We start from the raw sequence: 25047 nt of genomic DNA, 5'->3' as shown, positions 1-25047 counted from the left end.
TCTAATTGCTTATTTTCAGTTGTACAGAATGAGGTAATAAAAATAGTAGTAGTAATAGTAATAATAATAATTTCTACTATGATTTTGAAAAATTATACAATGGACATGTCTAATATATTGTATTTTCAGAGTACCACTTCAGGTTTTAGAAGGAAAGTAGATTTCAATCTTTATGAACTTCTGTTTCAGTCTGTCTTAATTCTATTTACTGATTTGAGCAAAAAATTTTAGTTTAGATATTTATATATGTATCTATAGAGAGGTTCTTGTATATAAATGTGTGGAGCTAAAAAAAGATAGGTATAATTGTTTATATTATAGTATTGATATCTATGCATATTCATCTTTCATATTTACTGTAGAGACAAATTCAGATTGGGTTCATGGACTCCCAGCACAAGAAGATCAGAAACTTCAGAAGTTCAAAGTTATACTGTATTTACTGATCTTGGGCAACAAGATGTCATTCTGTTTCTCCTTACCACTGTCCTTATTACAGCTGGGCAATTTTTTTTTTTTTTTTTTAAATAAAGCAAGCCTGCTTGGCTCTTTTGGCAGCAGCTTTTTCAGTGCAGCATTTGCCAATGTAATTTTTGACCTTTAATGACCAGTGGCCTAAGTTTGCTAAGAGATTCTAATAAGATAATTTTCAACTCCCATATAAAATGATGCTTAAATCAACTTTTTACATAGTGTGTGCAGAGTCTGGCCCTTTAAAGTTTTATACAGCAGTTAGAATGCTTTGCAACACAGTTTTCTTTATATTGGTTATAGACTCTTTCAGTACCTTTAAGTTTTGGTATCTTTGTACAGCTAAGAGTAGTCAGGTTTTGAAGCATATCATTATAGCATTTTTTTTTTATTGGTCTTTTTCTTAGGCTGTCCTCTTTAACATTAAAGAAAGGTAGTCACAGCAGGTTAAAAAAATGCAAATGTGACTTTATATTTAAATTCTTCAAGATTAAAAAATAACATCAAACTGTACCCACAAGTTCTACTATCAGAAAAGCCAGAGAATTTCTTTAAACTGTCCTTGAAATATTAGGTTCTTCATTGGTTCTTATAACTGTGCACAGTCACACCCAAACTGAGTGCTTTTTTGCAGCAAATAACAAAGTTATCAGTATCAGATGTAGGTGGTATCAAAGACAGAAGTGAGAACAGCATTAGTATTTTGTTTGCCCTTTAAAGTTTTGCACTTGTTCCAGCTGTATACAGCTGTATTCAGCTGTGAGCTTTTAAGAGAGAAAGCCAAACCAAAATTCTTTTATTTGGAGTCAAGGGGGGTTTCGTTATTCTTTATTTCCTGGGGATTTTACTTCTGTGTTTCTTGATTCATCTCTAAATTGTCTATTGAATAGATGCATTTTATCCATCTAATACAGTTCAACATTCTGCTTTATCTGAGCAACAGAATTGTCACTGTGATCTCTGTTTCAAAAATGTAGGTGATGTTAGAGATCCCTGCACATCATGGAAAGCTTCACAACACATTTACTTTACCTACATCTAGGTGTTTGAATTCAAAATCCAGTGACCAAAGCTTGTTCTCTACTCAGTAAAGGAATAAGCACATTTCAGAAGAATTAATAAGACCTCAAGTTGTCTAACCATCCTCTAGATAAGCTCATATCTCCCCATGACTGACTGTGTCTGGAGCTTATGGCAATTATACATCCAGCTTGAGTGCCTGACACAGGTACCTAAAATTAGATGAGATGAAACTGTGCCCAAGAATTTGCACTTAGCTTGATGTTCCTTTCAGTACAGTCTGAAGATGAAATTTAAAGCTTCAAAGAGCAGGTGGAAACAAAAGTATGAGTTGGCATTAGCTAAAATTTAATCATCTTCTAAGTCAAAGCAAAACTTTACCAAAGATCTTGATACAGATTGCTTTGATATCTAAAGCCTGTATAGAGTATGACAGGATGTCAGTGCCACCTGAGTAACTTTGTAGATCAGATGTCCTAAAAGTGGATGTTTATAAATGGTGAAAAGATCAAATGCTGAACATAATGAAAACTAAACAAAAACTATCTACCCTGTGATACTGTCTAAGCTTTCCATTTTGAGTTGCTTAATAACAGTCTTGGAATATCAGACTTCAACCACAGGAAAAAATTTTCATTTTTACAGCGAACATGCTTGCTTCAAAATACAGACTAAGAGAGAAGTCAGAGGTGCTTAACCTATTAGTTTTATATTTGCAGGTTTTAATCCCAAAGTGGTTATGTTATCTTAAAAATTTAATAATTAAATGTTGCTCTTAATAGAATACTTCTTTTAAGATGACATGCAATTTTAGATGAATTTTTGATATCTTCAAATTGAAACAAATTCTTTTATTTTAGATCAAATGGGACTTTTATATTTTTTTACCTCTATTTTTTCATTTATTTAGGTGGCTGTCATAACACACTAAGGAGGTTGTAAGTCAAGAGTCATACACTATAGAGAGGAAAAACATTAGAGAGGAGAAACATCAGGAAGGGCAACTTGTATGTTGGGATTGCATTCCTCCCCACAAAGTAATTTTCACTGTGATCCCCGTTGGAAACAGTGTATGTAGACAGAGAATTTTTCTACGAAAACAGGAGTTAAAGAGGATAACATAATTTTTGGAAGGAAGTTATTGATCCTGTGCTGGCAAATAAGGAAAGGGAAGTATTTTTATTCCAAGTCATTAGTGACAGCTTCAGAAGATGAAATCCCCTAATGTTCAGCTTTCAGCTAGGAATGGGTAATTAAGCATCCTCCTTTTGGAAAACACCACCTCTCTCTCAAAGAGAAGACCAGCTGTGTGTTCCCATACCACTGTACGTCAATACTTACCAGATACAGATTAACTCACAATCTTTTTTGTCCTAACAACGAGATTTGAGCCTGCCACAGATGTTTCTTGAAGCTCAACTGGGAAATTAGCTGCTTTAATCGCTTTGGGTGAGACTTGATAATGCACAGCCTCATCTAGTGTGAGGTTTGGTATGAATTCTGGGTGAGTGCTGTTGCCCTGCAGTGAAGCACAGACCTGCCTCAGACATTAGAGGACCCTGCTACTTGCAGTTGGCAAGACAGACTAATGTATTTGAAGAAAAATGTTCAGCTTGAAACTACCATTGCTGAGTCAGAATAGCTTCTCTTAGGAAGTGCCTGACCTGTCTTTATGCTGGGAGCCCCATATTTCATGAGTGACTATATGGAGTTTCTTTTAAATGATACACGAACCAGAATTTCAGGTGAGTTTCTTTTTATTTTGGCTTGATTTCGCTGTGTTCTTCTCAAAAGCATGCTGAAAATTAAGGTAGACAGGAAATGTTGTTTTTAGTGATTGTGGCCTGTAAAATTTTTTCCATAACACATCTACAGTGGCTATTTTCTGGTGAGAGGGAGTTCTGTACTGCAGCTTGTTTTGTGTAAACCTGCATACCAATTATAAACCACTTCACTGCATCTCACTGAGAAAGTCCATTAGAAACAAAAGCAATTACTTCTGAGTACAGTCCAAAGTATTTGTAGTTAATGTTGCTTAGCCTGAACTTTGATGAATAATTTATTTTTATTCTCTTGGGCTTGTTTCCCCTGTAGATGTGTGCATGGTACCTGCTTGCCGATCAATGCATTTTCATACAGTTGTAAATGCCTGCAGGGACATGGGGGAGTCCTCTGTGATGAAGAGGAAATGCTGTTTAACCCCTGCCAATCCATCAGGTGTAAACATGGCAAATGCAGGCTTTCAGGACTTGGGAAACCATATTGCGAATGCGGCAGCGGATACACGGGGGACAGTTGTGATAAAGGTAAAAAAAAATTCATTAATGTTGTTGTGGTCTTAGAAAATAGGCTTTTTTAGTAATACATGAACAGCCAAGCACATGAACAGCCAAAAACATGACCAATCTTTTTTTTTTCCCACAACACACACATTTGTTGCTTTTTTTTTCTACCATAAGAATTTATCTTGATGAGAGAAAAGTCAAGCCTTTCCCATGAATTTATTTACATTTTGAGGATTTTTTCATCAAATGTTTTTCTGTGAAAACATTTCTTTTTTTTTTTTTTTTGCCTTTATTCAGAAACACATTTTTACTATATTTAACTATTACCTTTTACCTGCTGTATCTTTCTGTATTTATTGTTTCTCTACCTTCTGCAACTGAGAAGCCAAATCCAATGATTCTGCTCCTAGTTTTATCACAAACTCTACTTTTGACCTCTCAGCTTCAACTGATTTATCACAGCGAATTATGCAGGTGAGATGGATGAAAACAGGATGACTTTTCCCCCTACCTTTTTCTTTTTCCTTTGTCTATCAAAGCTTTCCCTCTCCCTCTTTTTCCCTTACCCCAGCTGGCATTTATTTTATATTGTACATAGATGTGAATAGAAGAATATGGTTGTAGAACTTTTAACAGATGTCTCATTTTTAGCTGCCTTTATACCTCAGTAATTTATGAAGTTAGCGGAATGTAACTTATATTAAATAAGAGTTTGAATAATATTAAACTCCAGGTCTAATAAATTAAATTGCATGCTCTCTGAAACATTTCCCTATGGTAAACAGAACCAGCTGCAAGCAATGTAGCAACAGAAGATGTGTATTTTTATAAAAGAGGAAAAGATTTAAGCTTCCAATTTTCTTGTCATTGTAATAGCTACGTATTTATGGTTTGCATATACATAACATAAGCTTTACTGAAAATAGAAGGTATAGGGAATGAAACCCAGCATTAATCTAATTACCTTTGGTACAACTGCTAGTTTCCAATATACAGTCTCAGTCAAACTTTAAAATATCAATCCCAACTGCGACTAGTAACACAGCATCTTCCTGTGTTACACAGCCTTTGACCTGTGTCTCGAAAGCGTATCTCTTATTTTAAACATTGTTTCCTACAGAAATCTCTTGTCGAGGGGAACGAGTCCGAGATTACTACCAAAAGCAGCAAGGGTATGCTGCGTGCCAGACGACCAAGAAGGTATCGAGACTAGAATGTAAAGGCGTGTGCTCAGCCGGGCAGTGCTGTGGGCCACTACGGAGCAAGAGGCGGAAATACTCCTTCGAATGCACTGACGGGTCCTCATTTGTGGACGAGGTTGAAAAAGTGGTGAAGTGTGGCTGTACAAATTGTCCCTCCTAAGTGTCCCTGTCACACTTGTCTTTTGAAAATGTTGTATACTTATTGACCGTGTCGGACTAATTAATGCTTCATAGTGGAAATATTTGAAATATATTGTAAAATACAGAACAGACTTATTTTTATTATGAGAATAAAGACTTTTTCTTCATTGAAAAAAAGATTCAAGTGCTTGAACTGAGACTTCTCATACCCAAGAGGAGCTTGAAGAAAAAAAAAAAAAAAAAAAAAGACCTGGTAACATTGCATCAGAGATGGGAAACTTTAACTGCTTTTAACATGGATTCTTCTTTATAACATGCTGAAGATACACTGACACTATACACATGTGACTTTCAACTTAACAGCTCAGAGATGAAATACTGACCAGAACACGAGGCTTGTTTTTTCACTTTCGTATCAGTCTATTTTGTCTTGACAGACCATACCAATCACTTACCTATGGATGAGGAAGCTTTATGAGCAAAAAGAATCAGATTATACAGAAAAAACAATTGCTTGAAACACATTTTGTCTTTTGGAATTACTAAGTATCCTGAGAAGATGGGGTATCATTTAATGAATGGGAAATAGGAGATACAAGAATATACTATAAGCCTGAAATCTCCTGATGATGTGTACTTTTATGTCAGCATGTTAGCAAAAGAAGCATAAAAAAGTGTTTATCTTCCCTTTTACAGTATTAATTTTTTTGTAATATAAATGTTCCGGGGATGATAAAATAGATTATTGATGGATAAATTAGTAATAATATGGATTTCTGTTTCTATGAGTTCTAAACAACTCTATACAGTATTGGGTTTCATTGAGAAATATTTATTGTATCAAAGTACATTGTACTTAACCCTTTTAGGCCATCCCTTTTACTGTTTTTCAATGCTTTAATATATATTAATTTATATTTGTTCCAGTATTTTTGTAATTTTTTTTAAAGGACTTAAAAAAATCAGGATTTTTTTTGCAATAGAACTAACGTAGCATGTCGTCTTGGGGTAAATGTTTTCAATCTGTTTTTTTTCCTTTCCATTGCCTTTTACTTTTCCTTAGAATCTGACCACTTGGTGTCACTGAATAGAAAGTGGTGACAATTTGCTGTTTCACATATAGCAGATATTCAGGGCACCTTCCAAGAACCTGTAATATGTTACAGAAAATGTCTTTACACTAGATGGCAATTGTAGAGAAGTTAATTTTCCCTATATACAGTACTTACAGAAAATAAGATGGCGTGTAGAAAATTACTTTAGAAGATAGATCTTTATAAATTAATATTCCCATGGAGCTCTTTACCTTTTTTATAAAAAAGAAAAAAAGGCTGTGCTATCAAAAACTGTGATTTTCCCCAAATAATAAAACTACTTTACTGCCCTAATGTTCCCCATGTTAACATGTTGCTGCTAAATTATAATGTAGAACTGGTAATCAATAGTGGGTTGTGTTCTTCTTTCAGTAAAACCCAGGGTACCCTGTAAAAATGCAGATGTTTTTTTCGATTTTATTTTATTATTTTTTTTACAAAAAAATTAGATGTACATGTGTAATGCAGTGTGCTTTGTCATATTTGGACTGATATCAGTAATGCTACTGATGTTTGTAAATTAAACAGATATTTACTTCATTAACAGCTTTTATTTGTGTTCTTCTGAGAAGTTTAAATTGTCTAGCAGCCTTTAATTTAACATCTGTTGCAAAGAATATTTGGTAAAAAACAGAATAAAACCCAAACCTAAATCTAGTGTATTCCTTGCTGAAAATCTGAAGAAGGAATTGACTTGGGATTATTGCACCTAGAGGCAGTGACATCTGAAAATGTCTGTGCATGATTAACTCCGATGAACTTATACCAAAACTAAGAGAAATACTTATAAATGAAGTGCACTGCAGGAAAAGGTAAATGGAGTCAATCCTAGTACTTCAGTGGTTATAAAAATGGCAATTTGACAGCTGTTCTAGAAAGTAATTTGATTATTTAGAGGGATTCATTTTCACTAATTTGACTAAGTATTTTAAATTTAAGCAATTGGATTGGATGATACTTAGCCAGGTTTTTCTTCTCTAATATATTTTTTACAAATAATTTTGTGTTTATTTTACTTAGTCTACTTTAGAATTTGTCTAAATATCCAATGAAACAGCCTTTGGTATGAGGACTTCTTTGCAGTTTCTGTGAGTGCTAAAAAATCTGCTGTAAATAGGCATAGCTTTGAGGAGAAAATTTTGCCTAACAGTCCTTAAGCATATTCTTGGATATGGAAAGATCTTCTGGAGCTCAAAGTCCCTGTATCTGGGTCTGGATTGCTTTCTGGCCTCATACTGAGACAGAAAGATGAACTTTGCAATGGTATTCAAGCAATACTGGCAGCTACTACTGATCTTGAGGTCATCAAAAGAGGGACCTTTTGTGGTCTCCAAGCAAAGAAAGAAAGAGAGAGAGAGAGAGAAAGAGAGAAAGAGTGAGAGTGAGAGAGAAAGAGAAGGAGAGAAGGAGAGAAAGAGAGAGAAAGAGAGAGAGAGAAGGGAAAGGAAAGGAAAGGAAAGGAAAGGAAAGGAAAGGAAAGGAAAGGAAAGGAAAGGAAAGGAAAGGAAAGGAAAGGAAAGGAAAGGAAAGGAAAGGAAAGGAAAGGAAAGGAAAGGAAAGGAAAGGAAAGGAAAGGAAAGGAAAGGAAAGGAAAGGAAAGGAAAGGAAAGAGGTAAGGAGGTAAGGAAGGAGGGAAGGAAGGAAGGAGGGAAGGAGGGAAGGAAGGAAGGAAGGAAGGAAGGAAGGAAGGAAGGAAGGAAGGAAGGAAGGAAGGAAGGAAGGAAGGAAGGAAGGAAGGAAGGAAGGAAGGAAGGAAGGAAGGAAGGAAGGAAGGAAGGAAGGAAGGAAGGAAGGAAGGAAGGAAGGAAGGAAGGAAGGAAGGAAGGAAGGAAGGAAGGAAGGAAGGAAGGAAGGAAGGAAGGAAGGAAGGAAGGAAGGAAGGAAGGAAGGAAGGAAGGAAGGAAGGAAGGAAGGAAGGAAGGAAGGAAGGAAGGAAGGAAGGAAGGAAGGAAGGAAGGAAGGAAGGAAGGAAGGAAGGAAGGAAGGAAGGAAGGAAGGAAGGAAGGAAGGAAGGAAGGAAGGAAATAACCAGGCAACGCCCGAAAACCAAACCCAGCTTTACCCATCTGAAGATAGACAAGGCACCTACATCAAGTGATGATTCAGGTCTCCTTACCCCCCTTTCTCACCTCCTCAATCACAAATTGCCACTATGCAGAACAAGAGATAACTTCCTCAATGGGATGGGTCACCCTAACGCCTTTCTAATACCTAAATCAAGGTTTTTGAAATACTGGAATAATAGAATGCCTTGTACCCATATTCCACAAAAGGGAAATGGGTATTTCTGAAGGAACTGTTACTTTTAGGTATCACTACCACAGTGGAGAATTTGGTTCACTGCAGAACACTCCAGAATCAGGTTTTCATTCAAAAACATAAGTCATGCAGCTTTTAACACAGTTTAGGGATTAGGTTTTTCTTCTTGTGTCTGCTACCTCCTCTAGGAATCACTCTCATACAGTCTGCTTTTAATGTATTGAATAAAATCCATAAAATGCATTGGATCTGAAGGATACAGAATAGTAGCCAAGTTCTCACTTCAGTTTAACACTGCATACAATTAGAATTCTTTCATTAGAAACTAAGAAAAATAAAACTTGGAGATTCCATAATTTTCTGCCAGTGTTCTTAAAAACTGTAAAAAAGAGAAAACAGATGAATACTGTTTAATTTGTACTGGTTCATGCAAAGCTCTTACTGTCATCTCACAGATGACAAAATTGTGAAAGCATGAAAAAACACCATTCTTGAATAAAGCTAACGAAAGACATTGCTCTTTTGTTAACACTGAAAGTCAATTCAGAACAGCAGCTATCACACATGGAATCAGATTTTGCAGTCTGTTAACTTTTCTGGGACAAATGGATATTTGAGGGATAAAAACACTGTTCTAAGCAAACCAATGGAAGGCTATGAACAAGCTTTGAGAAATACAGTTCATTTTGCATGATCTATTATAGTAACAATTTTGTCTTCAGGATACTTTTCATTGTGACAGGGTAAACCATGAGCCTTAATATTACAAGAATCATTTTTATATGAGGATGCTGCTCTGTGTAGGTGCCACAATATAACACTCATATGATGTTATGAAGGCATTTGTTTGGAATAAGTAGAATGCAGAGGTTTTGGAAATGACATGTCTGGCAGCCCTGATAATCCACAGTGTACTTGCAGAGATGAGAGCAAGGCATTAGAGTAAGTGGATTGTCACCATGTTCATTTTGAGGAGAGGATGACTAAGATGTGGTGACTAAGGTGATGAGTAAGAGATGAGAGAGAGAGTGGTATGTTACGTAAAGGAGCTTGCTGTTAAGAAGAAAATACCCAGAAGTTTTATAAAATTGTCAAGTCTTGTTTATATTAAAGTTCTATTTCTGGAGCTTTATCTGTTGCTGTTTGAAGCTTCAATGTTTTAAAAACCCCTTTACAGTTCTGACAAACACACACTTGATATTTCTGTCTCAAGTAAACCCTATTACTTGACAAAAAATGTATCTTTTCAAAGCAATTTAAAATCCCATCTTTTGGTTCCTTTCTTCTCCTTTTGAAGCGAGTGTTATTCCTGCAGTAGCTCATTAGACATGCAAGTGTCTGTGCTTCAGCTATCCCACCTTACAGTGGAGAGCCTGGCACATAACATCATTTCCCATGAAGTGCAGTTCACCAGCTGAGCCATTCAGGATTCTTGGTTTTTAGAAGTATCTATAGACAGAGCTGGTACCTCAAATCTATTTAAGATTCCTGGAGTAGAAATCAGAAAATCATTGGTAATTGTGACTATGTAGGGGCTGTCAGGAGTACAGTAAAACTGAAGTGTTTGCCTTCATGCCTGGAGAGCCTAGTCTTCCACTGTGTTCTCCATGTATTGTGTTCCTGGGAGAGTGGGAAGTCATGCTCATCCTTTCTAAAATATTTTAAAGTAGAGGGATTTAGTGTCCTTCTGTAAATAAATTTTCTAGGCTGGAAATCATAGGCCTCTTTGGCCCTCAGCCACCTTAACATCAACCATCATCTTGGACACCAACAGATCCTGATGTTAAAAAAAATGAATAAATCTTGCTCTCAATTTAATAAAACACAGATGGGAAAAGCAAACTAAACAGAGAGTTAACGGCTCTATTCACTAGTCTCCTGGGCTCCATGTGATTAAATCAGAGTTGGAGGGTATGTTCCTGCTGCTGCTGTTCTGGCCAGTGTCCGTAGGGGTGATGGCCAGCAAAGAAGAAGTACTCTGTCAGAGCTGCATGTCATTTGTCAAGCTGAGATAAAACAGTCATCTCACTGAACAGCAAGGCTTCTGGCTGTCCACAGTCCCAGCAAATGCGCTCCAGCTCCAGAGCATGACACCCATGCTGCAGGAATTTTGCTCAGCCATGGGAACAGGATTTAAAACAGCCTCCAAGACCCAAACTTTATTTCAGAATGCTGATCTTAGTAGTGTTTTCTGGTCTTTACAACTCCATCCTTATAGTTCATTCCAAATTCATTCCAACTCCTCTAGTTCTACACACTGAGCCTCAGTACTCTCAATCTCTGCCCTATACTAGATACAGGAAATTGAGACTTGTTTTTTTTGTTCCTGTTTTAGGTATTCATTAACATGTGCAGAGGGATCAGAAGACCTGCCTTAAAGGAGAAGGTTATACATCCAGATACAGAGATAAAACATTTTAATGGCCTTTATAATTCAGAAAATGTTAAACTAGCTCCTCTGAAACAGTCTGACAGCCATAGAGTTATATAAACTTACTTATTTTATGGATTTTAGACTTACACCAAGGGAATTGTTATCTGGTTTTGTCTGATACTACTTTTACTTTTTTTAAAATTCCTTTTAGGATACTTTCCATATCACAAGAGACAAGTAAAGATAGGATTAATGTGCCTGGGTTGCTTATTCTGACATTAAAGTTCCTTAAAATTATCCAGTAGCCTTTCTTCAGGACATTTTTCTTCTTTCTCATAGTTTTTAACCATCTAGGCTTCAATCTGTTGTTTCTATGAAACTTTGTAGGCTTTGTTTAATTTCCAGAACAGATTTAATGCTTCCAGAGAGAGGAAAAGGATACCTTTTTTTTCCTGCAGCTGTGCCTAAAATCTCTCACAGAACATCTTTAGAAGTATGTTTTCTTTCAAAGTCCTCTGAGACTAAGTTAACTTGAGCTGGTTTTACTGCAAATTTGTTGGTTTTTTTTTTTTTCTTTTGCTTCTGATTAGCTTTATTTATTTAATCACATTTATGTGTTTCTGCTATGGTAACAGCAATATGAGGAGTACCTTCTGACCTGTGCTTTAGAAGTCGCTTGCTGTTTTGAAATAGCAAGTTTAAAGAGTCTGAGGTTTGCCTGTTTTCTCTTTCTAATTTTTTTTTTGGTTGTTTATTTTTGTTGTTGTTGTTGTTTTTATTTTTGGGGTTCTTTTTGTATTTTATTTTGTTTTTCAGGGGACCTCCTTCCCTAACAGTTCTCCTTCCCTAACAGTTCACCCATTTTTGTGTAGTTTTATGCTTATTTTGCAGAGGAAAGGTAAGAACATGAGACAATGTCAACAGTAAATAAAACTGACCACAGAAGACACATAGACCTACACAGAATATCTACCGCAAGATCATGTGGCACAGCACATACTCCTCTGCAGAAAAAGTCTTACTTATTGCTCTAAATTTAAAAAAAAATAAGAATAAAAGGAAAGGCTAACAACAAATGTAATGAGAAACTTTCAAAAGCAGCTTAAATGTGAGAAGCAAAAGATTTAAGTCCCAAGTGATCAAAACAGTGCTCATCATGCATTATCACAAACCACAGACCAGCCATTGGCATTCACACTTTCTCTCCTGTTCCAGGCACTCCAGACACTACTTCCTTCCCCTTTCCCACCCACCTGACTCCAGGCCTGACTGTTCTTGCCATTTCCACAGTCTTCCCAGATGACACTTCTTCTTCTCATTTGCAGAAAGTCACAGTAATCACCTTCCTGCCTTCCGTAAAATAACTTGAAGCGTCTAGTCAGAGTAAAACACCATGCTGGTGATGGAAAGAACACTCTCCAACTAATTAACATTTGAGCATTTAAAAATCAACATTATTTATTAAACTGTTAAGGCCAAATGTTAGTACAAATCAGTGGGAACTGTGGCTGTCAAAATATTTAAGTAATAAATGTCCCAGTCGGTGTGTGACATGGAAAATGATGCTTCTTTGTTTTCATTCCGAAGAGCAAGTGTAACCAGGTTAATTGAAAGGAAAGGTAAAGAGATCTAGGACTCACTGAAAATCTGCTCAGCAATCACATGCAAACACTACAAACAGAAAAAATGCCCCAGTTTGTCTGTTTTGTTTGGTTTTTTTTTTACTAAAAAAAAATAAAGAATAAGCATTCAAACAGCTAAGGCGTGCATGTCTGCAAAATAATGCTAAAAAGGAACCAGCTCTGCCTTTATCAAACTTTAGGCAGTGAATTCACAAGGGAATTAACTGCTGGAATTGCTTGTGGGTAACAAATACAAACATGGCAAACGTACAAAAGGACACTTAAAGCCCAGAAAGTAGTGACCAGCTACACAAGTTATCCTACTTCATGCAGACATGGAAGGACTGTTTGGGAATGAGTTCTTTTAGCAAAAGTGATCATTTGAATTTCATATGGTAATTAGCAGGCTTGTAAAATGCAGGAAAACAACCGTATTAGATGAGACAGAAGAAAATATTAAAGATTTAAGACATCTAGGGCCAGATTCACTGTAGATTCAGGCTGCTTCATGCTGTTTCAGTGATGCAAAGCAGCTGTAAACCCAACTTAGCTGGCCTGGAGCCACTGCAGCTCCTATCTGCTAAAAGAAAAGGAGTTCTTAGTGCATCAAACCTGGGTATGGAACTGTGGTCTGTCCTGCAGCCTATTGGCTAAAGGAGCAATCACTTGTGTTACTTTGGGAGAACCTTTTTGCCCCTCTTGCTCAGCTCTGCCCTGCTGCCCCATTTCACTGATGCTGAGGATCTGTGGGAAAGGAGGTTGCTCTTCAGTGCTGCGCTCCAAGCTCCAGGGGAACAAAGAGAATTGGCAATTCCTCTTCAGCACACAAAAATGAAAGACAGGAGGTCTGTAACCAAAAAATAAAATTGAGTACTATTGTAGTAAAACTGCTTCTAGTGAAGTAATTTCTTGAAGTCATGACTTTAATACCCTCTCTTAAAGACTCACTTAATTGTGGCTCCATAAGGAAGCATTATGGAAAACAGATTCTTCTTGTAAAATCTTTAGTGTGTGTGTATGTATGTACACAGATATATAGGAGTAGAAAGTGTATACTTTTTTGTTTGTTTTTCAGAATAGGAACTTATTTGGGCTTTTTTGGTTCCCCTGAGCAGCTCTGAACAACAGCAAGTATGATTCAAGGTAGCTGGCAGAGAGGAGGTTTGACCTAATCTATCTTGACTTTGCACTCTATGCATTTAAAAGTAGCATGTCTGTGTGGAATGCACTGTAGTTCACTGGAGTACAGCATATCTAATTTAGTCACAAGCATGCGCTGAAATAGCTGTGTGCACATGGAGATCACTTCTTCTCTTTTTTTTTCTTTTTTTCTTTTTTTTCTTTTTTTTTTTTTTTTCAGTTTTTGGCCAAATTAGAGGATCAAAGCCATGTAAAACCTTTTGTAATGAAACTTGAAGCCACAAGTAATGAAACCAGATAGTTTTTCCTTTCTGATGTAAAGTCTTTCCTGTTTTCAGGCATTACTATAAACCTACATCTTGGTCCAGTCTGTAACTTGGTCCAGCTTGGATTAGCTTTGCAAACAGTTTGATGAATCTGGGATGATTTATAGCTGGAGGTAGAAACAAAACAAACAAAGAACCTAAAGTTTGGCCTGCTTTACGCTCAAAATCAAGTGTAACCTCCTACTGACTCCTTTTGGATTTTTGTGTCTTTTCAAATCCCAGAAGGAAAGCACCCCACTGTACCCTGGATTCAGCATGAAAAAGATACTGCAGTGGTACGTGTAAAAGTAAGCTTCACAAATATCCTTTCCTTTTCTGGTAAATTTCCATTTAGGCTTAAATGAGGGAGTTATACAGAAGGAGATTGAGGAAAATATTTCCTCCTTAGTACCAAGAGCTGAATGTACTCATCTTTGTTCAGAAGACAACAAGTACATCTATCAAAGAGCACTTTATCCATGCTATCCACAAACTTCTTCATTCTCTTTTAATTCTGCTTAAAAGGAAGAAGACAAATACCAGCAGGGATCTGTTTAGCTATAGGAAGTGTGACATTCAGAAAAATCAATAGGGATTTGCAAAGAGAGTGTGGCTTAAACTTAGCAGTGAAAAGAATGTGAGTTACAGAAGCTCTAAAGGTTCCTACTTCCTATCTGCTTCTAAATCTAGCGAGTCCAAATTAAAGATATGTCTTCAGGGAATAAGGTGATATCTATGAAAAATATGCTACACCTTTATTTCATAACATGGATTCTTTAAAAAATGCTTCTTCTTCTTCTGGGCCATATTTTTGTTCAGAAATTGTGCTGGTGCTTGGTATTTCTACCTGTTACCACTGCACCTGCACAAGGTGATGCTCTTATCTGAGCCAGGCCATCTTTGCTTTTGGCATCAGCAAGCAGAAGGGGAACAAACCAGTCCCACAAGAAACAGCTGTGCAAAATATGCCTTAAGCAAACTTTGAATGAGCAGATGCTTTGGTCCTCTGGACTGGTGTGGGTAACACTCTGTCCCACTTAAGGGAGAAGCTCAAACGAAGAGCTGATTGAAGTTGTTTGTGTATTCCAGTATTTGGCCAGAAGGAATGGAATATTTATTTTGACACACCTTTGTTCCCATATAACTAGAAAATAAAAGTATAAACAGTCACAAATCTTTAAAAACACAATACTGAAGGTATCCCTGATTCTTGATAAAAAAGCATTTTATGAATACAAATAACATCACAGAAGTGTGGCCCTACACAAGTCTAAACCCACAATTTTTTCTGTTATCAAAATTTTACTCCTGAGCTAAGAGGATTTCAATCTGTATCACATTACAATATATTCAGCATTTAAAATGTCTTTTTTATTTAAAGGTCTCCTAAGCAAGAGATCAGTGCTTATGTTACAATGGGTCATGTTTCCTATTATTATCAATAGTGGTCACTTTCAAAGGACAGATGGGCAGTTGAGGCTCAGCAACATCGCCATGAAATCTATCCACACCTTGTGTAAGTTCAATCATGCACAAACTCATTTAACCAATCTTTAAAATACACATGAATCCTTTAATTCATTCTAGATCAAAATGCTGGTTTTCATCCATTTGAGGCATGAAAATGTATATATAATGGATTCAGAAAAATTCCACATAATTATCCTGGTTGGATGTGAAATTTCCTTCAATCTTTGATCTATAATGTAGTAATGTGTCAGCTCGACCAGAGTAGTTTTATGTTCAGGAAATAAGACAAGCTGAGTAGCTTCATGGTTAATTGATTAAAAGGTTCTAAAGAAGGTGCAAGATCAAAGAGCAACTTAATGGTTTTATGTTACTCTAGAGAACTGTTGGTCCACTTCTCTGACAAGACTGACCTTGGGCAATGAAGTAACAGTCAATTAAAAAAAATTGCAAAACTAAAACATAGATCATATTTATCTAGTTCAGCAACCTTATTTCTGTTAGCAAGCATTAAGTGGTACATCCCAGTGCTCTTAAGACAGCTTCATTTTGTTAGCCTTTTATGCTATGTGGTCTAAATATTGTGTACACGACAACAACAGAAAAAAATACAACAAAAAACCAAACAAAAAAAAACCCCACAAAGTAAAGCAAACAAACAAACAAAAAAAACCCAGAAAAAACCCTCAGAAAGTCAGAATCATGGAATGCCATGCCATTGATCAAAAATCTATGAAAACAAATAAATTTCAAGCTATAGCTGAAGGACAATTCCTGTAGAGTCCTGGGTCTGTGGAATCACTGAGCTCCCTCAGTGTCTTCACTGGCACTGGGAACTGATGACACCTTGTAGTCTTCAAGATTGGCTCATCTTGAGAAGTACACTAGGGAATGGGAGCTGCTCTGAAGAAATATAATTGCTTAAAATAAAGGAGATTTGAAAAAAATAAATAATGTACTGACTCTTAAAGAAGAATTTAAGAGGCCCATTCTCAAAATGACTCTTTAAACCACTATATTTTCTGGTTAGGCTGTCATCACTAGGCCATTCAAAACTCTCATGAGCACAGTTTGGTTTATGTCTCCTGAATATGAGCACTAAAGTTACATTGAGTTATAAAGAAATACTGAGAATATATCAGGGAAATAATGGTAAGAACTGCACACAAACTGATTTCCACAAGCTGCACCATAACCAGAATCCAAGTTTTTCTGAGTTTGGATAGAGTGTGCTATTTTCTAGCCACAACCAGACAATATTTTACTTTAATTGAACAATAGGACAATCAGTTAAGACAGCAACACTAATAAGACTAGAGTTGGGCTCAATCTGACACTTTAGTCTATTTCAGTCTGCAGTGCTTGGGCTTCTGGAAAACAGTAATTCTTGCAAGCCAGATGCTGCCTCCCCTTCATGCAGAGATGGCTTCAGAAGTCAAAGGCACAGTTGCACTAAAAAAAAAATCACATTTTTCTCTTTGGTATTGCTCTCTTGCTCTCCCCAAAACCAAGATACTCTTATATGTTTTTCCATGCATTTTTTAATGTTTCTATGGAAAATCTTGTCCTCCCCCAGAAAGTTTTCAGCTCATTACCGTGAAGCAAGGCTCAGTCCTCAGGCAGCACTGCCACGCTTTCCACCTTAGCAAAAAAAGAGAACTTGTTCTCCAGGTATTTATCTTTCCTTCAATATCATCAGAAGACCTTGGAGATGTAGCTAGAGGTATCACAAGATGCTTACCACTCGGAGCAAAATTATGAAGGCATCATTATGAAGGAATCACAGTAAAAAACTGTGATTCTGAAAGCGACTTCCCTTGAAAGAAAACTATTCTGTTAAGAGATATCTAGGAAAGGACTTGGATAGTCTAAACTATTGGAAAGAGAGAGAGTCACAGGAAATGTCACGAGACACAGCAGCTGGGGGAGACTCCTCTCATCTGTGGATTATGTATTAATTAACATATTTGACCAATGTCTTAATGGCACCATTCTATGTTCTACCATTAATGTCTTCTATTTACAGAACATGACTTTCAGGTCAAGGAAGTAGAAGTTCCCTGTTGTTCTATTTACTTAAAACAAACAAACAAACCCCTACTACTGCTGGCCTGCTTCACTTCACAAAGAAGAATATCCCACTTGAGCTGACCAGCTGACAGCTCTGCTAAATGCCTGATAAGCTGCCTGTCCTGGGTCACCACTGAGTGGGAACTTTGGAGCTGTGTAATGGGATTAGCTTTCCCACACCATTCCCAGAGAGCCCATTGTTGAAAGAGGAATAGTTTTATTCATGGCAACAAGTCAAACACAAACCCTTGGCAAGTCAAAATAAGAAAAAATAAACAAACAAATGGAGTTTTGGCAGAATCTGGAATTCGCCCTATTTGAAATTTCTTTTTAATCTGATGAAGAAGTTGACTGATCTGGAATGGACCACTACATTCACAATAGAGCTAAAGAGTAACTCATTAAAGACTCCCCTTTTGTTTTGATAAAAGATCTTTCATTACCTCAAAGCTCTTTCCTTCACAAAGATCCTAAAAAAAACAACCCAACCCAGCAACACATCTTTGGGATGAGAGGGGAAAATACTAACTGCTAAACTTTCTGTGGAGGAGCCTTGAATTAGTCATTTTGTAGTTTTGCAAGTACAAAATTCAGGGAATTTTTGTGATTTAAGGACATAATAATTTTCAATGCGCAAATCCCTTTATTGGACTATAAATGGTGCCTTGAGGGCACATAATAACATTGAATTGGGCCTGGCAGAATCAGTTTTATTGTATTCTACTGTGCAGAAACAATTCCTTCAGTAAAATTGTCGCATGACATTTTTCAGCCAGCTCAAGTTCAGTCTTGTTATTGTAAATTACTTTGTAGTTGAGGGGTATATCCAAACATATGTACTTAATACTCTCTTGAACTTTTTCTTTTATAATCTAAAATTATTCTCTTTTTGTTTTGCTCTAGCCACTTCTGTGGCTCATATTTCCAGTAAAAGCACTTGTCACAATTCTTTCCTAAATCTCAGTTTGATTTTCCAAATGATTAACAGTAATCCAAAGAGACTCATTGGGAATGGTACTTCATGTTTTGTTTTCCTAAATCTTCTGTGGACCTGATGTGTTTCCAGTGTCTTGCTACCAACAGGTTGTCACTGAAGGTTTGATTGTCACCTCTGCTTTTTTGGTGTTTCTGTTTTTCACAGTAAACCTATTGGCACACGTATAGTTAGAATGCCTGTACACGTGCATTTGGACCTTAGACCTCTTCAACTTGGTGAACCTCTCACAGTTTTGTTAGCGATTATGGTATCTTCACATTTTTTGCTTATGCACCAACCAAGCACCTGGGGAAATAGGTCATCATGTGGAGTCTTACAGAGTTCACAGACTGAGGGTGAGCATTGCTGGAGCAGAGGTATCACTGCAGGGATTAGCAAAAAGGTTATGCTGTGAAGACATACCAGCTCAGCTGGAATTAATTTGGGAAAGCCTCATACAATTTTAAGTCTGAAATATCTCAGGATCTTGCAAAAATAAGAATTTTCTCTTATTAAAATAACCGCTGAACTTTCAGGTTGCACAGAGGATTTCTTGTACCTACAGCCCGCACACCAGGAACTGAAGAAATGCGGTGCTGAGCTGCAGTTAATAAGCCCAGTCAGATCCTGATGAGAGCTAATGAACTCCTGCAGCTTCTTCCTGACTGTGTGGCACCATGCAGCTTTCTTGCCATCCATTTTCTAATCATTTCAGGTCCAGGGGTGCAGTGTTGGGTAGTTGCTGGCATGAGTCCATCGGCCTTATTAACACCAGAGCTCAGGTGTTAATACTCAGGGCAGTGCAGGCACACAGTGCCCCTGGACTTATGTTGGCTCTAGAAGCACACTGACATTTGTAGTTGCTCTACACCCAATTTCACAGGCTCCCAAGCACAGCTGATGCTCAAAACCCATCTCCCAGGGTTTGCTCTACTAAGTGGTCAGGAAGCAGCTGTAAGAGACTTAAAGGTCATAACTGCTTCAAACAGTGATCACCAAAGGAGTTCGCCCACTATGACAAACTGTATAAAGAAGCAACTGCTCCTCTGTGACCACTGAACGCACCCCATTCTGAATATGTCTCAGTGAATTCCTGGATTTTTGGACATTAAGTTGAGCTACCTGACTGGAACTTGAGATGAGATAAAGGTGGTACTACTATCCGACTAGCTCAAATTAGGAAGAGGTAAACAAGCTGGGGGAGCACTGATAACAAACATAAAGAATCAACAAAGAAAGCCAACTCAGCAACTGTGCTGAAATCAGCCCTGAGTCCAGCAGGGAGATGGCATGGCTCACCAACTCAGAAGAAGAGGAAGACTGAGCATGGGACTAATTAGCATTGGAAACAAGGATATAATTTAAGCGATAGAATAAGGTAAGTGTGTACCCAATGGGAATTGATTCCTTTGTTTGCTAAAAAGTATAAGTGGGGAGAAGTTTTGAGTGACCTCATCATCCCCACCACTAAGCACAGAAGAAGACCAATGAAACACTTTCCCAATGAAACTGGGATCCATGGGTGGTGGTATTTTCCTACTTAATCCCCCCACATTTTTCTATTTCCTTCTATCTCTCGCGGCCTCACATTTACTGTTAACTAAAATCCATACTATTGACTTCAGCCTATGGTGTAGTTTGCACTTTAACTTGGGTAGAGACATCTCTCTAATAAGCATAATAATCAGATCTTAACAGCAGCACTCCAGAAAATTGTATTCATACCTGTAAAACTGAAGGAAATAGTAATATAAGCAGATTTTTAAAAGCACACATATCAAAACTAGAATATGTAGATATGTTTGGGTCTGTCAGATTCAGATAAAGAGATTTTTCTTAGCAATAAAATATCTGATGCTTGTTAGTCAAAACAGTGGGCTAATCTTTTGCATTTTCTTTGTGACAAGGTCCAGTGTCTTAGAGAACTAAGAAATTAAATACTACTGGCTGACATGTTGTTGTAAGTAAAAAACTAGACAAGCAACAAAAACTAAAGAGTAGGTCTTTTAGTCATTGCCTCTTCAATTTAACAACAAACTACTAAATAAGTTCCTAACTACTGTTTGCGCTATCTAAAGCCATAACATTAAAATAATTGAGTGCAAAATCACACTTTATTGAAGAAGGATGGTATATAATATTATTATTTGAGTCAAAGAAATAATGTAAGTTCTGAATAGCCTCTCACACAGTACTCATTGTCTGTAATGGTAATTAGTATTCAGCAAAAACCACAGAGCATTAAACTATTTATTCAAACTAGAATGTATCTAATCAGGATAAACAAAACAAACCAAACAAACAAAGAAAAAACCTCCAATTGGTCACCTAATCTTCTCCCACAGCTCTCTGCTTTTCTCTGCTAGCTGGGGAATGCACACAATACTTATCCTAACAGATACAGTCCTTTTGGGACTGTGCAAGGACACCAGTGTATTTACTACTATTTGTCCCTCATTGGTTGTTTTGCTTTCCACAATTATAACACCAGTGTTGGCTGAAGTCATCTTTAGAACACTGTACTAGATTGCAAAATTGAATTCCACACTAGAAGTGCTCATGGGATCATTTTAGAAGTGCATTCATGGTATATATGCTAACTAAAAGGGATGGATGCACAGAATGGAATAATACTTCAGGACTGAGTCTGCATTGCTCTCAGGAATATGTTAGAACAATATATTCAGTGGGGCACTGCACTTCCTAGATTGGGCTGGTAATGGACATGGTGACATTTCAGTTTTGTGGATGGAAATCTACACAACCTGTGGCTGATGGGAGCATTTGAGAGGTCAGCCTAGAACAGGGAACAGACTGAAGTGGCCTGGCCAAAACTAACACCTATTTTCAGAGTAGGAAAAGAGGTAAATAAATAAAAGAAAGAGTAATGAATGAAGATAACAGGAGAAAACACTGTGGAGTCTTAAATGTGGAGTAAAATTTCCATATATAGTATTCATTCTGGCCTGCTACAGACTGAAGTGCTTTGCATTACTGTTTAGAAAAATTGCCACAATTTAAACTAACTGCAATTTTACAGAATATCTAGAAAAGTTGAAACCTGAAGAAGTTTGGGGTTTTAGGAACAAAGAGATGGTACTGAGATTCTGAAAAGTGACATTGTATTTTTCATTATCCAGTTAAAAACCCTAAAATATGTGGGATGACATAAACTTGGGCTGCTCATGATGCAAAAAAATCCAGGGAGAAGAAAAGGAAGAAAGAAAAATCCAGAGCAGAAGAACTATTTGACAGGAAATAAAATTAGTTGGTAGCAAATACTCATCCAACATAAAAAGGTGAGGGTGAGCTGCAAGATTCCTTGTCAGGCAACTGTGAATACTAATAGTCTCCTGAGGTTCAACAGAACTCCCCATGAGACAAAGGCATTGAAAACTACTGAATATGCTGCAGTCAGCCCTGGCTCAGGACGTTACTGAATGGTAAAATGCTGAAAGCTGGGAGAATACTCATGAGAAGTGTTATGCACAGTTATCTTTGTTCCTGTAGTGTTCTCTGGACACCCTCTTCAGCTCTCAGACAGAACACTCAATGAACAGACACTATGATGCCTTAATCTTTGATCTCCCCATTGTTCAATTCAACAAAAGTTAGACAGAATGTGCAATAGTTTTGAAATTATATTCTTTGTGGTTTGCAAGATCACAGTATTTAAATACACGATTCTTTTGTGGGCAGAATTACCTTTCAGACTTGAAGCTAATGGGAAAAGTTGTACTGGCTGCTTGTCCATACCTTGTCTCATGGCAAATAACTGACCTGGCAGGCTGTTGGGAAGTCTCCTCTTTGCCTCCCATCATGTGTATCTGTTAATGTTATCCTACAGAATCTACCAAGTTTCCAGGCCCTTACATTCTTAGCATTTCTGACAGCACCACTGTTCTTTTCAACCTACTCTTGAGATTAGTTTCAGATCCACAAGGACATCAGATTGAGATTCTCCAGACAATCCACACAAGAGGCGCTACCTAAACTGGTGTCCAGCAACAAGAGGGCAGTCTGTAGCTGAACAGTGCAGTGAGGTACTCATTCCCCACATTTACCCTTCCCATCCTTTCCTTTCTCCTCCTCAAAAATGCACATGCTCATCTTCTGCTGTTTCAAATACAGACTGCAGAAGTGTACTATGGTGAGCAAAAGCTTCTCTTCCTTCCCCCTTGCCTCCAGTTAATTATGTCATTTCTCTAGCCTCTAGTTTCTCGTACCCAGTCTCTTCTCATATCAAAAAGTAGAACTATGGAAACTTTGGAAAGCTAAAATGATGTCTGAATTACATTAGTAACAATTCATGAACAGACAAGGTCTAAAAGACATGAGTTGGAAAACATTGCTGTGCTCTGCTTGCATCTCACCTCCAATATCCAATTTTTAATTTCCCCTACCCCACCTTCTACATTCATTGCATTCTTTCTCACTGCAACTTCAGTACACTGTCCCCACTATCCCCTCTCCCACCTCCCAGCTCCTTTCCTGGAAAGATCCTTTCTTTCCTTTTTTTGTCCCCCTTGGTTTTTTTTATTTTTCCTGTTTATTTGTTTTACAAAGATGCTTCAATTCATCCTTCTCCAAAATCCAGTGGCAGAGCAAGAGACAGCAGGGCAGCCGTCCTCCCCCACTTGCTACTCCCGTGTGGGCAGGGACAGGGGGGATGTTACTGAACCACTCTCTGAAAAGAGAAAATGTGAAAATGGTTGCTACCATGACACTACCTTGGATTCTATCTTTATTATTTAGTCATGACTGTCACCACAGCTCACCACCATCACTACAGCCAGTACTTACAGGCTGTTACTGGCTCTGAGACACCAACTTGAATTGAGTATTATGAACTTTAAGCCCGTCTTCCAAACCTTCTCTATGTCTTAAGCAAGGATGTTTTTCCTACCATGCCTGGACTTGTTATCTCAAGTGCCAGCTGTGCTTGCAGTGTGGGAGACATTAATGCTTTTGTGATGCAGTATTCCCAAGCCCTGTGTGCCTGGTGCCCTCGCTGCAGCTCTCTGCTACATCTGATCCAGCAAGGGAACTTCATGGGCTCGGGAAAAAGCTGAAAAGTCTGCAAATGTTATGGAAGACCATCTTGCACCTAGCTACAGTCTCATTTGGTTAGCCAGCACAGTTAGACCTCTTCCCCAGTGTGTCCTCTGCAGACCAAGTAGTACCAAGTACATAGGTTTATTTCTGCTGTTGGGAATAAAAAACAAAACAAAACAAAAAACCAAAAAAACCCCACCCAACAAACTAATAAAGAGAAAAAGAAAAAGAAAAAAAAAAAAGAAATTACAAAAGACAATTAAGGGTAGAAATACTCTTTTGATGCCTGAATTTGTGGAGGACTTTGTATCTATTATTATTTGCATTATTCTGTCAAGGGCTATAAAGTTCAGTAAACTTGCTAAACTTGCTTGTATTTAATGCTTTACATACTGCTACTGATCTGTGCCCTAGAGTGGGATAAAACTGGTAAAAAATTCCAATCAAAGAACACATTTTCTCTGACAAGTGAACTATAAAATACATTTTCATTTAACAAACTCCTCTGTTTTATCATCTTTGATATTTGAAGTAAAGGAAAACAATGATTTTTTTCCCTTGTTTGTTCCTCCGAATGAAGGCTGCAGAATGCAGAGCAGCAGCTATCTGGGAGAAAGCACAGAACTGGCAAGGAAAGAGAGGGAATCATTGCCACCGAGTGGGAAAACACAAAACTGCAGTGTGTGCCTCAACTGGTTTGGGTTTTTTTTTCTCTATTCAACTCTGATAGGAAAAACATGTCAATCAGGCTTCATAGCAGCACCCTGTAAATTAGGTGTAAGTTTTCAACTTTGCTTAATTATTTCCCTCAGCAGAATTTAAAGTATATTTATCCTGCCATAGAAATTTAGTAGGCAGTGGTTTTTTTCAAATAATTATAGAAAAGTCATCTAGTGACTACAGTTAGAGCTCATTCATGTCTGTCTTTCATTTAAAGAACATTATTCAACGAGAACTTTTGTTATTTTCCTTAAAATCAAATTACAAGTTCACAAAAATCAGCATGAAGACAATAATGGCATTTTCTGCAGGGCAAAGAGAAAGGCCACACTACTGATCTTTTTTTTTTTCTTTAAATTTAAAAACCTGCATGTATCGTATTAGATAAAAGTACCTCAAATATAAAATACTAGTGAACATTTCTCAATGCTCCCAAAGTTGTGCTAAAGTAGTCATCTTTTAATATCCTGTCCCTTTTTTTAAAGGTAGATTCTGAGTTATAATGGGAATCTGTTGTTTCTAGTTCTTTCACTTTTTCTGTGACATTGGGTACTACTTCATCTTCAGGAATATTATGCTCACAGATACATTCATTCTGTGTCTACTTACAAATACTTCCACCGTTTGGTGAAAAAAATAGTTAATTAAAATTGGTAATCTGGGAAATTTTAGAGTATCATTGCTATGTCCTAAAGCATTTGAGAATAATGCTTGGATATATGGCAATGTATTTGCCAGATTTGAGAGGCAACAGAACCTGGGTTCAAGTCTGTAAAAATCAGGCAAAAGAAGACTTTCCAAAATCCAGTGAGCCTTCTAGCACCACTTTCAAAATCTTTTCTTAGC

The 25047-nt window shown here is 37.3% G+C and overlaps 1 protein-coding gene across 1 annotated transcript in view; it reads left to right on the top strand.

Annotated features, from left to right (window-relative positions):
• SLIT2 (slit guidance ligand 2) overlaps window positions 1-6753 on the top strand; it is a 262223-nt gene extending 255470 nt beyond the window's left edge. The window contains exons 35-36 of the mRNA XM_058838689.1: window positions 3586-3797; window positions 4897-6753. Of these exons, the coding sequence (XP_058694672.1) occupies window positions 3586-3797; window positions 4897-5138 (454 nt within the window). The 3' untranslated portion in view covers window positions 5139-6753. The remainder of the gene's footprint in view (window positions 1-3585; window positions 3798-4896) is intronic.
• The last annotated feature ends 18294 nt before the right edge of the window (window positions 6754-25047 follow it).

The sequence above is a fragment of the Poecile atricapillus genome, chromosome 4 (genome assembly GCF_030490865.1).
Source record: "Poecile atricapillus isolate bPoeAtr1 chromosome 4, bPoeAtr1.hap1, whole genome shotgun sequence".
Classification (NCBI taxonomy): domain Eukaryota; kingdom Metazoa; phylum Chordata; class Aves; order Passeriformes; family Paridae; genus Poecile; species Poecile atricapillus.
Note: the sequence above shows the minus strand (reverse complement) of the source record. Positions and strands in the feature narration are given on the sequence as shown.